The sequence below is a fragment of the Physeter macrocephalus genome, chromosome 19 (assembly GCF_002837175.3).
Source record: "Physeter macrocephalus isolate SW-GA chromosome 19, ASM283717v5, whole genome shotgun sequence".
Classification (NCBI taxonomy): Eukaryota; Metazoa; Chordata; class Mammalia; order Artiodactyla; family Physeteridae; genus Physeter; species Physeter macrocephalus.
The window spans coordinates 23,940,954-23,955,035 of NC_041232.1; the positions used below are offsets into that span (position 1 = coordinate 23,940,954).

Genomic DNA, 14,082 nt, shown 5'->3' on the forward strand with positions numbered 1-14,082 from the left:
CTCTTATCCAACTTCTATGCCATCGTTCTAAATCAACTTTATTGTAATTTACATGTAAGTGAATGCAACTTGATGAGCTTTTGACAAATTGATACACTCCAGTATCTCTGCCACCATCAAGATTTAGAAAAATGTCTGTTCCCTCCCACAGAAGGTTCCTTCTTGCTTCTTTGCAAACAGTCCTTCCCACCTTGACCCCAAGCAACAATGATCTGCCTTTGACCTACTCTAGTTTCGTGTAAACGGAATCATACGGTATGTACACCTTTGCATCTGGCTTCTTTTGCTCAGAGTGCTTCAAAAATTAATCTGTTTTATTGTCTAATTGGTTTGTTTGCTTAAGCAGTATTCCATTGTAAGGTTGTATTTCACATTGTTTATTCACCATGGACAGATGGATATTTTGGATGTTTCCTATTTGGGGCTGTTATAAACTCTAGAAAAATTCTGTTCAAGCCTTTGTATGGACATAGTTTTAATTTCTTTGGGGTAAAGACGTAGAAGTAGAATTGCTGGGTCTATATGCTAAGTGTCTCTGATTTTATAATAAGCTGACAAGCGATTGGACCCTTTTCTATTCTCCCCTCCAGTGCACGGGAGTTCCAGTCGCTCCACATCCTCACCAGTCTTTGATGATGTCAGTCTTTTCATTTTAGTGGGTGTGTAATGTTATCTCATTTGGATTATTAATTGCATTTCCCTGCTGACTAATGATACTGAGCATTTTTTGTGTGCATATTAGCCATTCTTACAGCTTCTAGGAAGTAGCTGTTCAGATCTTTTGCATATTATCTTTTAAATTGGTTGGTCTTACTGAATTGTAAAATTTCTTTGTGTATTCTGGGTAAGAGTCTTTTGTCAGATATATGCACTATGAATGTTTCCTCTCTGTTTCTGGCTTCCTGTTTTGCTTTCTTAAGTATCAAAGAGAAGATATTTTTAAATTTGATGGAGTCCAGTTATCAGGGGTTTTTTCTCTTATAATTTGTGCTTTTTGTGTCCTGTATTGAGACATCTTTCTAGCCAAATTTCTACTGTGTTTTCTTCTAGAAGTTTTATAGTTTTAACATTTTCATTTAGGACTGTGTTCTGAGTTAAATTTTGTGTATCATATGAGGTAAGAGTCAGTTTTCCATCCTATGAATCCCCCTTCTTTCTGCAGAATTTCTGGAAACTACCATATTTCCCCCATTGAATTGCTTTGGCACCTTTGTTGAAAATGAACTTACTATATATGTAAGCATCTATTTGTTCCATTGATTTATATATATCTTTATTTATATATAGCTATATTTTACATACAAGCAACACTGCCTTGATTACTGTAGCTTTATAATAAGTCTCAAAATTAGGCAACGTTAGTCTTTCCACCTCGTTCATCTTTTTCAAAATGGGTTTGACTATTCTAGGTCGTTTGCGTTTCTGTATAATTTTTTAATCAGTTTATCAATTTCTGGAATAAGCCTGCTGGAATCTTGACTGGCATTTCACTGAATCAGTAGATATATACCTGGAGGGAAATTGGCATTTAACAATACTGAATCTTCCAAGCCATTTAACATCTTTTATATCTCTATTTAGGAGCTTTTTCATAGTCTTTAGGCAGTGTTTTACATTTTTCAGTATATAAGTTTTGTATGTATTTTGTTAAATTTGTCCCTGAGAATTTCATGTTTTTGATGCTACTATAGCTGATTACGTTTCTTTCTTTCTTTCTTTTATATCAGTTATATCTATATTTTAATTTCTGTCTAATTGTTCCCTGCTGGGGAGATTGATACAAAATATGCAATTTATACAAAAATACAATTGATTTCTGTATGTCGACCTTGTACCCTGTCACCTTGCCAAATTCACTTATTAGTACTAACCGCGTTTTGTAGACATCCCTTAACATTTTCTGCATAAACAATCATGTCATCTGCAAATAAAGACTGTTTTACTTCTTCCTTTCAAAAGTGTATAACTTTTCTTTCCTTATTGCAAGGCTAGAAACTCCAGTAGAGTGTTGAATACAAGTAGTCAAATGGACATCCTTGTGGGTTTTGTTTTGTTTTGTTTTGTTTGTGGTACGCGGGCCTCTCACTGCTGTGGCCTCTCCCGCTGCGGAGCACAGGCTCCGGACACGCAGGCTCAGCGGCCACGGCTCACGGGCCCAGCCGCTCCGCGGCATGTGGGATCCTCCCAGACCGGGGCACGAACCCGCGTCCCCTGCATCGGCAGGCGGACTCTCCACCACTGCGCCACCAGGGAAGCCCCTTGTGTTGTTTTTGACAGAAAGGGCAAGTGGTCAGTCTTTCATCATTATGTATGTTGACTGTTAACTTTACCAAGTTGAGGTAAATTCCTTTCTTTTCCTGGTTTCCTGAACAGCTGTTGATTGTGTCCAGTGCTTTCCTTGCATTTATTGAAATGACTGGGGTAGCTTTTCTCTTTTGTTCTGTTAATACAGTAAAACACCTTGATTTTTCTTCAGCGTGCTTAACCAACCTTCATTCCTGGGTTGAACCACAGTTAAATATAGTGTATCATCCTTATATATTGTTGGATTCAATCTGCTAATGTTTGGTTAAGGATTTTTTTTTTAAATCTACATTCATGATGCTCTTGGTCTGTAGTTTTCTTACAATGTCTTTGCCTAGTTTTGGTATCAGGATAATGCTGGCCTCGTGAGTTTGGGCATTTTTCTTTCTTCTCTCTTCTCTGGAAGAATTTGTGTACGGTGGGCCGTATGTATTCCTTAAATGTTTCGTAGTATTCACCAAAGCTAAGTCCAGCTCATTATCACTTTGGGCTTGCCTACATTTTCATATTTTAGGAAATTTGTAAATGTGTTCAAAAGATTTAATCCTGGCTACTTTTACTGATTTTATTTTATTATTTTTTTTTTTGGAGAAATTGTCATTAATTTCTTTTTACTCTGGTAAAGTATATGTAACATAAAGTTTACCATTTCAACCATTTTTAAGTGTGTAGTTGCATTAAGTACATTCACACTGTTGTGTAGACTTTAATTTCTTATACTGGTATTTCTTAAACTGGAATATTTTTAAATTAAAGACATTCCATTTAATCTAGCATTTCAGCTTTTTTTTTTTTTTTTAACTTAAGATCTCCAGAATTGATTCATCTTGTGTAACTGAAACTCTGTGCCCTTTGACCCACATCTCCCCATTCCCCCCACCCTCAGCCCCTGGCAACCACCATCCTACCCTCTGCGCTTCTAAGTGTTTGTTTGTTTCAGGTTCCTCATATGAGTGAGATCATGCGGTATTTCTCTGTCATCAATTATTCAAACATAACCTTTTTTGTAAATGCGTTAGGTGAAGACATAGTTCGACGTGAATGACATTATGATAGCAGTTATTTTATATACTTGTATATAGTTTCATAAAGTTATGCATTTGAATTCTATTTTCACCTTGCACATTGATTTTACCTCTTAAGGATAATACGAATTTGAGAATTTGGAGAATTTTAAAATAATTAAGGATTTCAGGAAAATGCTTTGTATTTGAAAAATTCAGTTGTGTTTTATTATATTTAGCTGGTGTAGCTCTTTATTCAGATCATCTGAATTCTGGAGTTGCCAAAGGGAGATGTTATGAATATGGTTTGAACTCACCCTCGACGTCTTTGTTGCACGTATTTCACAAGAAATACTCGGTGCGAATTACCTTTTCTTTTGCCACTGAGTGGATTGTCACCAACAATGCGAGGGTGACAGCACTTTGTAAATGACTCCCAAAACACAGGTCAGAATTATTTTAGAAAAAAAGTAGTGCCAGAAAAGGTAACGTCATAGAGTTTTTCTTGTACATACAGGAGAAAGGAATTCAGTTATGCTGCTATGATTTTTTTCAAAAAGTGTTCAAAACAAACATACAGAATAAATGGCATTGTATAAAATAACAAATTTTATTTCTATAAAATATTTTACACTAGCTGTACACATGCACACACCCACACAGAACTTAACCGCACACTGAGTAATTTCCTTTTAATAAATCTACCACATACTATTATATTACAATTTACAATATAGTTTTTGAAGACACAATGGGGAAAGCTTCATCATTCATTTATAAACCTTCCATAAATTACAAAAGAAAGGCAGTCTGAAAAGTATGTATAAAGAGTAAAAACAATTTACAAGTGGACAAGAATTACAAAATAGTAACCATCAAATACATCTGCCAGCAACTTTGTAAATCTTTTTTGTTGTTGTTCAGGTGCCAATGGTGAAGATTGGTATGGAATCACTTTGAACAGACTTAAATTTAGTATGTTTTTGGTGTGGCTTATGCATTATGTGGACTGCTTTACGTGTATGCCGTTCATTGTTGATTATCTGTGTATGGCATTTTCACTTTGAACAGACTTAAATTTAGTATGTTTTTGGTGTGGCTTATGCATTATGTGGACTGCTTTACGTGTATGCCGTTCATTGTTGATGATTATCTGTGTATGGCATTTTGACAACGAATGAAAGTAACGTAAATCCATATGCCACAAAATGTAACACTGAAAGCAATGAATATCACCAGCTTTTTGGCAGGTTGGAGTAGTGGTACTTCACCAAAGTTACTTCCTCTCCTCTTTTTTAAATGATTTGAATAAGTAAACATTTCCTGTGTGTTGCCTGGCTTGCTTCGAAAGACAAAAAACCAGGATCTTATCATTGCACAGCCTGTGCAACTTGGTTTCAAACCACTGTGTCTGTGAGGGTGAAGGGCACTGAATGCACAACACATACAAAGTGTACACTGTAGTTTTTATTGGACGGTACAAATCATTGTGCGTTTATAAGGCAGAACATCAAGGCGATTAAACTAGGAATTTCAAGACCAGAGTTAAAGTGAGAGTTACGCATCATGAGGCAAGCATTTTTGAAAAGGGAGAGAGGTGGAAATCATCATTCCTTTAAGGGCAGATGACAAATGCACAAAGACGGGGACCCCGGGTAGGGAGTGAGCTACAAAGAGCTACTGGCCGCCCTGCGCGCTCACGAGACAGCCCAGCTCCCGCCAGGGCACGGAGGCCGGGCGGGGGCACCAGCAGCTCTTTGTCCTGGCGCTGGGTTTACAGTGGACGGTAGCGCAAAGAGCGTTTCTCTACTGGTGTCAGGGGACGAGATTGGTTTTTTAGGAAGTACTTGAGTCATGAAAGCCCTAGTTTGGAATTAAAGAAAATTACACAGATTTGGAAGTTGTCCGGAAGCCCGTGAATCATTTCACTGCACCCAGCTTTTTCAGCAGTTTCTTGCCTTTGGAAAGCAGCCCCTTTTTCTTTCTCGAGGACATTTCCCTGCCTCTCCCAGGACTACCAGTACCCATAGATGACGTAGGTGACCCAGAATGGAGATGGGCTGTGGGAGATGGCACTCTCCTGGCCGTACCTGAACCCTCAGGAGGAACCTAGTAGGCACATTGGTACAGGTCACTGAGTGCGTGAGCCCGGCGGCATCCCTCCACTCGCTGCGCAACATCAGTGACGTCGCACCGCCCCGACTCCCACCAGGCAAGGGAAGGGGGGGGGTTCGTTTCTTCTCTGAAGGGTTGAAGTATCCCGTGAGAGGCACACGGCCCTCCCCCGGCATAGCTCAGAGAGGGGGTCTGAGGGCCCTCCGAGAGGGGGCCCGCAGTGGGGGGTTTTGGTTTCTTTGTCTCCGGGGGAGGGGGTGGCCGTTGCTTTGGCAAAACAAAGCCGGGTAATCATTTATTTACTTTGTAACTTAAGAGCAGAAGCAGGAAGGAGGAGAGAGTCATTTTGAATTAGGCGAGAGTAAGCCTGGCCGAGTGCCCATCAGTAATCTTAAAAGCAAAAGTTCTTAAAAGGGAATTTCGTATTTGAAAACTCCTTGGGTATATGAAATCCTGACATTGTTGAGTACATTCCTGGGTTAGTATACTATAGAAATACTGGAGATGGCACACCGGTTGAAAGAAAAAAACAAAAACAGAAACTAAAATGAACCTTAATTTCAATCAAAGAAAGCTTAAAGGCCCTTATCGTACGCTTTCATTATCTCCAAGGTATTAAAGGTGCGTTTTTGTCGACACAGAGCACATGCTAGGGTTTCCGTACACTTTGAGTGTTTCCTGGTGCTTCACAGGAGCAGAACTGTATTCTAACGCGGGCATGGCGACGTGGGCTCACGCACGTTTACGGTCGCATGCGTGCCTGCGATTATAGAATATCAATCACTTTTCCTCTCGCTCCCTTACCTCACCAGAGCAAACCTCTTTCTAATACGAATATTCGTTATTCATCAGGCAGATACGAGCCCAGGGGCTTCAAGCTTCCTTGGATTTAAAATCAGGGTCTAATTCTAATGGCGAACACCTACTAAATCATCCCAAAGTACACCTGAAGATACCATCTAGTCCATCTAATGCAATCCTTTGAGCTGCATGTTTCGTTAAACTTGGTATTGCATTGGTACACCAACAAAGCAGAGTCTCCAACCCAACGCCTGTGTGTGCAGGACGCTCGCTTGTGCTTTGAGGAGAAGCACCCGCCCTCCCGTAAGGTAGAGGGCTGGTGTCACTTAGGGAAGCTGTCTGCCCTGCCAGGCAGCATGCGGGGTGCTCAGAGCCAACTCTGGATCACCTCGCGTTCACTACTCATCCGCTCGATCTCGAGTTGCATTTTTTATCGGTAAAATTTCCAGAGTAAACATTTATTAGGTTGTGCTTTTTCCAAGAGTGGCTAACAATGCAATATGCAGCTTTAATTACGAATAGACATTGGAACACTCTGTGTAAACAAACAATTAGCCTGTTAAGAAATATGTTCCCAATGTTGGCCTTCCAAATATTCTTAATGTAAATCGTAGGAAATGATTATCAAAGATGATTTATTTCACTACAAATTCAGTTGCTTTACAACTGAGGCCAGTAACACTTTGGGTCCAGTGAGTTTTTGAGACATATTTCTTCTTTTTTTTAGCCCCCCAGTGAAGCCTTAAGTCTACCGCATTGGTCCACTGCAGGTAGCTTAGGTTGCTATGTTTACAGGTATCTTCAGTTGCTCACTTACGTGAAGGCTACATTGCCTGATTAAGGGGTGAAATGCACACTCTTCTTCTGTTTCCAAGCAGATGAGCAAAGAAATAAAATATATATAAAAAGATAATATATAAAAACTCGCAGTGATGAAATAAAATAAAAATGAGACACCAAACAAATGTAATCTGATAGTTATATATGGCTGAGAAGTTCTTTGACCTTTGTTCAGAAGATCTTTTAAAACCCTGACAGGGCAAATAACCATTATTGCCCACCGACTCTAAGGACTAGCCATCCCCTTTTCACTCTTAAACTGGACTGTGCGTCTGTGATGTAGGATGGGAAGTTCCTCTGTGAGCAAAGCAGATCGACTAGCTTGAAAGGGGCATTTTGGTGAGACAAGTAGACTTGATTTAGAATTAGGAATTTTTAGGCACAACCCCCATGGAAGGGCAGAGAAAAAATTCAGGGTATATGCTTTTCGGCCTAAGACATAAAAAGAGCAATGCAAAGACTGCAACAGGCCATCTGTGGCAGCGTGGGACGGGGGTTAAAAATGCTGAACACACGCGCTTACCCTTTTCGTCTTCGAGCGTGTCGGCGTGTCCTGCGGGTAGCGGCTCGGCGCGTCAGAAAGGTAGACTTCTACGTCATCAGGCACTTCTTCTAGGAAGTTGGAGGGTACGAGGCCTTTCTGCCCATTAAGCTCCCCCTAAAAACACAGGGATGAGAAGAACACTTGACTATTTTTCCAGAAACCCACTTCTTGCCTTAGGGAAAGGAATACAGCTCAGAGTAGCCAGTTTCTTCTGGCTCAAAAGTGGCAGACAGGACGGGGACTCCAGCGTGTCCAGACTCCCCCGATCACAAGAGTGAGCTCGGCCACGTGCTCGAAGTGCAGGGTCCCGGCACCCACCCTGAGGTCTCGATCTGGCCTGTCTGGAGTGGAGCCGAGGACCCGTTTCGGCCAAGGGGCCTGGGTGGTTCTCAGGGTCAGGCACGCCTAGGAGGGGTCCTTGGGAGCATCTCACTCAGAGGTTCTCAGCCCTGACCAACCTCTGAGTCCCATGGGAACTTGTACAAATACCATTGCTTGGGTGCACTGAGAGAGGGGAGCCGGGGGCGGGATTGAGGGGGCCGACCGGTTCCACCTGGTATCTTTCATCCCGTGCGGCGCTACAGCCTCGTTGTAAGAATCCACCCAAGAGGGGAAGGTGAAAGTGCTGGCACCTCCTCGAGGTGACTGCTTCAGGTTGGTATATATCCTTCCGGGCCTTTCTACGCCGCCACACGTCCATGCACGGAACACAGTTCCAACTGCCCGCTGGACGTCAGTGCCGAGCGGTTCACAGCCCACCACGTCAACCCCCCGGTGCCAACTTGCCCCACAGAACCCCAAACCAAGTTCAAAACTGGCCCCAGACAACCTGGGAGTGTGTTTCTCTGTCCAGTAAGTGTAGGAGATGACAACTTGAAAGAGACACCCTACAACATCAGAATTACAGACTGTGCATCCAGGAACACGATCAACAGAGTGAAAGAGAAACCTACACAATGGGAGAAAATACTTGCAAGTCATATATCTAGTAAGGGGTTATAAAGGATATATAAAGGACTTCTACAACTTAACAAAATAAACGACCCAATTAAAAAGTGGGCGAAGGACTTGAATAGATAATTTCTCAAAAAAAAAAAAAAAAAAAAAAAGACAAATGGCTTAACTAGCACAAGATGCCCAGCATCACTGCTCATTAGGGAAAATGTAAATCAAAACCTCAAGATACCACCCCACATCCATTAGGACGGCTACTCTAAAAATATTTTAATGTTGGTGTAGATATGGAGAAATCGGAGCCCTTGTGCACTGCTGGTGGGACTGTAAAACGGTACAGCCACGATGGAGGAAACGGTATGGTGGCTCCTCAGAAAATTAAAAATAGAATTACCATATGATATGAGCCAACAATTCCACTTCTGGGTATTTACCCAGAAGAACTGAAAGCAGAATTTTGAAGAGATAACTGTGTACCTATATTCACAGCAGCATTCTTCACCATAGCCAAAGGACGGAAGCAACCTAGCTGTGCGTCAGCGGGTGAACGCATAAACAAAATGTGGCGCGGTGGAGTGTTATTCAGCCTTAAGAAAGGAAGGCTATCCTGACCTACGCTACAAGAGAGACGATCCTTGAGGACATTACGCTACGTGAAGGGTCATAAGCAGCCGCGACTCCACTCACATAGGTCCGGAGAGAGTCAGAGTCTAGAGACAGAAAGGAGAGGGGTGGGCGCCAGGGGGAGGGGACAGCGGGGACTTGGTGTTTGATGGGGACAGAGTTAATTTCGCAAGATGGAAAGAGTTCTGGAGATGGATATGGTGGTGATGGTCGCGTGACAGTGTGAGTGTACTTGACGCTGTTGAACTGTACGCTTACAAGTGACTAAGATGGTAAATTGTGTGTATTTTCTCACGATTAAAAATTAAAATTAATTTTTTTTAAAGAGGCAGGTCCAGGTACCCCCCATGTCTTCCTGTGCGGTAACCCCTCCCGAGCCCGACAGCCACACGCCCAGTCGGCCACCAGCTCCTTCCGCCTTGACCTTGAAGATCCCACCCTCCTGTTTACCTGTGGCCGCTTCAGCCCTTCTTCCTCAGGCTCCACTGTTAGCTTGTCTTTCTCCGTTGGTGTTACTTAGGCACTCTTTCTAGGACATCTTTGCTTTGTGCTGTACATGTCTCCCTGGTGATTTCTTCCACGCCAGCGCTTGCAGACAACATGTATGTGCAAAGGCGCTGGAACTTCTGTCCAGCCCAGACCTCTCAGTTAGGTCCAACAGCCAGATTTTCCCTCCAGCACCAGAGGTGAGCACCAGACGGAGTAGTTGGCTCGTGCCGGGGGCTACATTCTATGAACACGCACAGCTTTACACGCACAGCCCCATCAGCACCGTGTTCACATCTCAAGAGGCACCTGTGTGAACCAAGAGCGACGGGGGCCTGCGTGTTCGGGCTCGTGGGCTGAGCCCTGCCCTGGGCTCCCTGATACAGCGGTGGAGGGAACTGCCTGCGCTCTTCATTGTTTTCTCTCTTCTCTTGAGCCTCCCAGCACGGTTCTGCTAAATCACACGTCACAAGTGCCCACGACACGACTTCACTGTTGGCATCCACCGCCACGTACCCCTGCACGAGACGCGGTCGCTAGAATCACGCGCCTGCGTGAGTCCCCCTCCACGTTGCAGAGGCTCTGTAGCCTCAAGCTCAGTGGTTTCTAAGCCGTGTTTTCCTCGCTACTGTGTCCTTATTTCTGTGTTCCCAAGGGCACCCATGGGCTGAGGCAGAATCTGCAGATCCTCCTGGAAGATGTCACAACTGCAGGTCTGAGCCCTGCGTGGCCTCGAGCCTATCTTTGTCGGCCTCCCGGTCACCGTCTCGGGGCAGGCCCTCTCTCCTCCCCTGGGCCGTTCCATCGCCCGTCACCTGGCCTCTTGGGACTCCCACCTCCCCTAAACGGTCCACTTGCGAAACCCTTGACCATAACTTTCTCTAAGAGAAAACTGGACCTCTCCCCCACTTGCAGACCCTTCACAGTCTCATCTCTGCTCCTCTTCGAGCCTCACTGCTACCGCGTTTGTGTTCGAGGCCAGATACGCACCGTGTGAAGACCTTACGTTCGAACAGAATCGGAGTCCGCTGGGCTGAACGGCAGAAAACGTTACAGTCTGTCCCGGCCCCTTTTTCTTCATGCCCAGTCAGCACGAGGCCCCATCACGCTGCACAGTTCTCCTCCTTTGCTTCCTTTAATACTTTAGAATGCTACTGTACGGCCTATTTCCTTCTGACCTATCAAAGTATATGATTTGGGGGTCTGGGTGTAGAAACACGGGGCAGCGCAAGCAGCTGGCTAACACAGCACGAGGGTTAAAGTGTTACGGGGCGCCGGGAGTCTCAAATGATCGGAGGCAGAGCGGGGGCCTCACTGGGGATGCTGGGCATTGGGGAGGGGAAGGCCCAGGTAGACAGCAGAGGCCCCTCTGTCTGCACTCTGTTCGTTCTGGGACGTGCTGGAACTAAGGAGAGACTAGGACGAGATCACAGGACCAGGGCCCGTGAAGTAGCTGAAAGTTGGTGGCGCTCGAGAGCTTTTAAGATGGCACATGATGTCAGACAAGGCAAGTGTGGCGAAATTTAAGATTTTTGGTATTAAGTTAGGTATCCGCGGTTCTTGTTCATCAAGTAAATAATAACTGCACTGGGCAGAGGCTACTCAGCAAATCTGACCAACAAAATAACACTAAAGCCATTTGGTGGAGAGAGAACTAAAACGTGTACATATCAATTGATTCCTACTATCATAAGTCAAGAAAATAAAGTAGATAAAACAATGTAGGAATGGGAACATGCAGATCATACTAGAAAAATATGTTTAAATTACCAGAACATACTATGTCCAGTTTTGTCTATACGTTCGAAAATCTAAATGAAAGGCATGGCTTTCTAAATATATATATAAAGCATTAAAAATTGACTCAGTAAGAAGATAATTATTTAAGCAAGTGAAAACTTTTGTACAACTGCATCCTAAAAAGACACTGAACCTAAAAGATTTTTAGGCAGGTTGTAATAACCTTCATGTAACTGAAGGACCTAACTCTGTCATTTAATCTGTTCAGAGCATGAAAAATATTGGAAGCTTACCAGTTCATTCATAATTCTAGCATAATCCTGACACCAAAAGCCACAAAAAAAGATACTCCAATAAATATAAATCAATATAATTTCTGGAATATAAATATGACTTCTGAATAAAATGTTAGCAAATCAAATCCAGTGCTTTAAAAATAATTGTAAAAAAAATAGTTGTACACCGTGGTCAATAATTTACTGACAAAAAATAAGTTCAGCAAACGAACAACAGGATGCTTAACATTATAAAGACCATCTATCTTTATTGATAATCTAGCCTAACACATAACAGTGTAAATAAGATTAGTGATATTCCTACTAAAATACAGACTGTCAGGGATCCCCCGCCCCTGTCCTTCAGAATTGTTTTCAATGATGCGGTAAGACAATAAAAAGAGATGACTGATAAATATTGAAGAAAAGGCAAAATGTCATGATTTGGGGAACCCTAGAGAACCAACTGATGACAATGGATATAAATGCATTCAGAAAAAAGATTTGTAGGGGAACATAAACACACATGCACATAAATAGGCACATGATATATACACACACATGCACATAAATAGGCACACAGTACACACACATACATGCACATGCACACATGCATGCTCGTGCACATAAACACACACATCAATGGGCACACAGTACACACACATGCATGCACATAAACATGCACACACATATACACACGTGCAGATGCGCGCACACATGCAATATACACGTGCACATGCAATTCGTGTACACATGTACATATACGTGTACACATATGCACACACATGTACGTTGCATACATACACATATACTCACACAAACATGGTCATACATACACACATACACATATACGCTCACACATTTCCAACAAGTTTTCTAAATAACCAGTAAAATATATACCAGAAAAAAATCATAATAGCAAGAACATAAGAATGAACTTTAAAAGATATATAAAAGGATGTGTACGAAGAAATTCATGAACCTTCTGACAGGTGAAAGGGAAAACTTAAAAAATGTCAGACAGACCATGTGTCCAAATCAAAAGACAATATTATGTCAAGGTCCCCCCAGTTTAACCTAAAAACTAAACGCACCTCTAAACAAAATACTATGGGTTTGTTGTAGGGCAGGCTCTTTACAAAAACGGTTCCTCCCAAATATGAAAATGAATTATAAAAATACAATAACTGAGATAGCGTCAAGTAGCACTGAAGTCCAGAAACACTCTAGGTAGGAATGCAGTTCATAGTAGAAAGATGGGATCTTTAACCAGTGGAGAAAGGACGGATTATTTAATAAGTGGTGTGGGGACATTAGTTTCTCTAATTCGAAATCAAAAATAAACACTTGAGATTTACATGTGACAATGAAGCTATAAAAGTGAAGAACCAAAATAAGATAATTTCTATCAATCACCTTGAAGGACTTTTTAAGCATGACTCCCAAGGGCAGAAAAAACTGACTACAGACAAATTTAAAACTTCTGCTTCATAAAAGAAAAACAAAGCAACAAAACCACACACACACAAAAGGAAAAGTTAAAAAGCAGACAATGACCTAGAAAAAGAACTATTTGCAACGTACGGGACAAAGTATTGAGACAGGCTGGGACCTGGGACCTGGGACCCTTTGCTGCAGGGCTTGCAGCAGATGGACAGATGTCATCTCCTCAAGCAACAAAATACAAAGAAACTATAAGGGACTAAAAATAACCGCGTGCATGCGCAGTTGGGGCAAATTATGGACCACAAGATAGAAAAAGACCAAAAAAAACCCAACTGCCACTTCGGAAGAGCCGGGAGCAAAAACAGGGGGTCGGGAGCCAAAGCAGGGCACTGCGCACGCCCCCTGCACTCACCACCACCAAAGGGGCGGGGCAGACCCCCTGAGCCACGCCTCCGGCCCGACCCCCCAGCACACCCCTCCCCTCACCCCATAGAAGGAACCAGCTGGCACCCCCTCGGGGAGCGGGCCAGCAAGGGAAGCTGATGCTTGCTTTCGCTCCCCCCGCAGCAGCAGGGCCCCCAGTAAAGCCTTGCCTGAATTGCTTGTCTGGCCTCTGATCAATTTCTATTGATTAAGGGGGCCAAGAACCCTGGTCGGTATCAGCACCACACCTGGCCCCCTGTGGCCCCTGCAGGGACAGGCCATGGTGGGCTTCTAGGTCCATTCCTAGATGCGGCCAGAGTGGGAGAACGGGAACAGCTCCCTGGGTTTAAAATGATCTTTTCGTTGTTGATTCCTGACTTAATGGCACTGTGATTAGAAAATGTTCCTTATAATACTGCTTCTTTTTTCTTTTTCTTTCGATTTTATATTTTTGGCTGTGTTGCGTCTTCGTTGCTGCACACAGGCTTTCTCTAGTTGTGGCGAGCAGGGGGTATACTTCATTGTG

The 14,082-nt window shown here is 43.0% G+C and overlaps 1 protein-coding gene across 14 annotated transcripts in view; it reads right to left on the minus strand.

Moving 5' to 3' along the window:
• Positions 1 to 3,901: 3,901 nt before the first annotated feature.
• RIMBP2 (RIMS binding protein 2) overlaps positions 3,902 to 14,082 on the minus strand; it is a 278,098-nt gene continuing 267,917 nt past the window's right edge. For 7 of the 14 annotated variants that reach the window (XM_055080474.1, XM_055080471.1, XM_055080470.1 and 4 more), the window contains 2 exons: positions 7,588 to 7,722; positions 3,902 to 5,417 (listed from right to left, as the gene is read on the minus strand). In XM_055080474.1, the coding sequence (XP_054936449.1) occupies positions 5,229 to 5,417; positions 7,588 to 7,722 (324 nt within the window). In that variant the 3' untranslated portion in view covers positions 3,902 to 5,228. Of the gene's footprint in view, positions 7,089 to 7,587; positions 7,723 to 14,082 lie in introns of all 14 variants that reach the window. The other 7 variants (XM_055080472.1, XM_055080479.1, XM_028480083.2 and 4 more) reach the window with 5 other exon arrangements.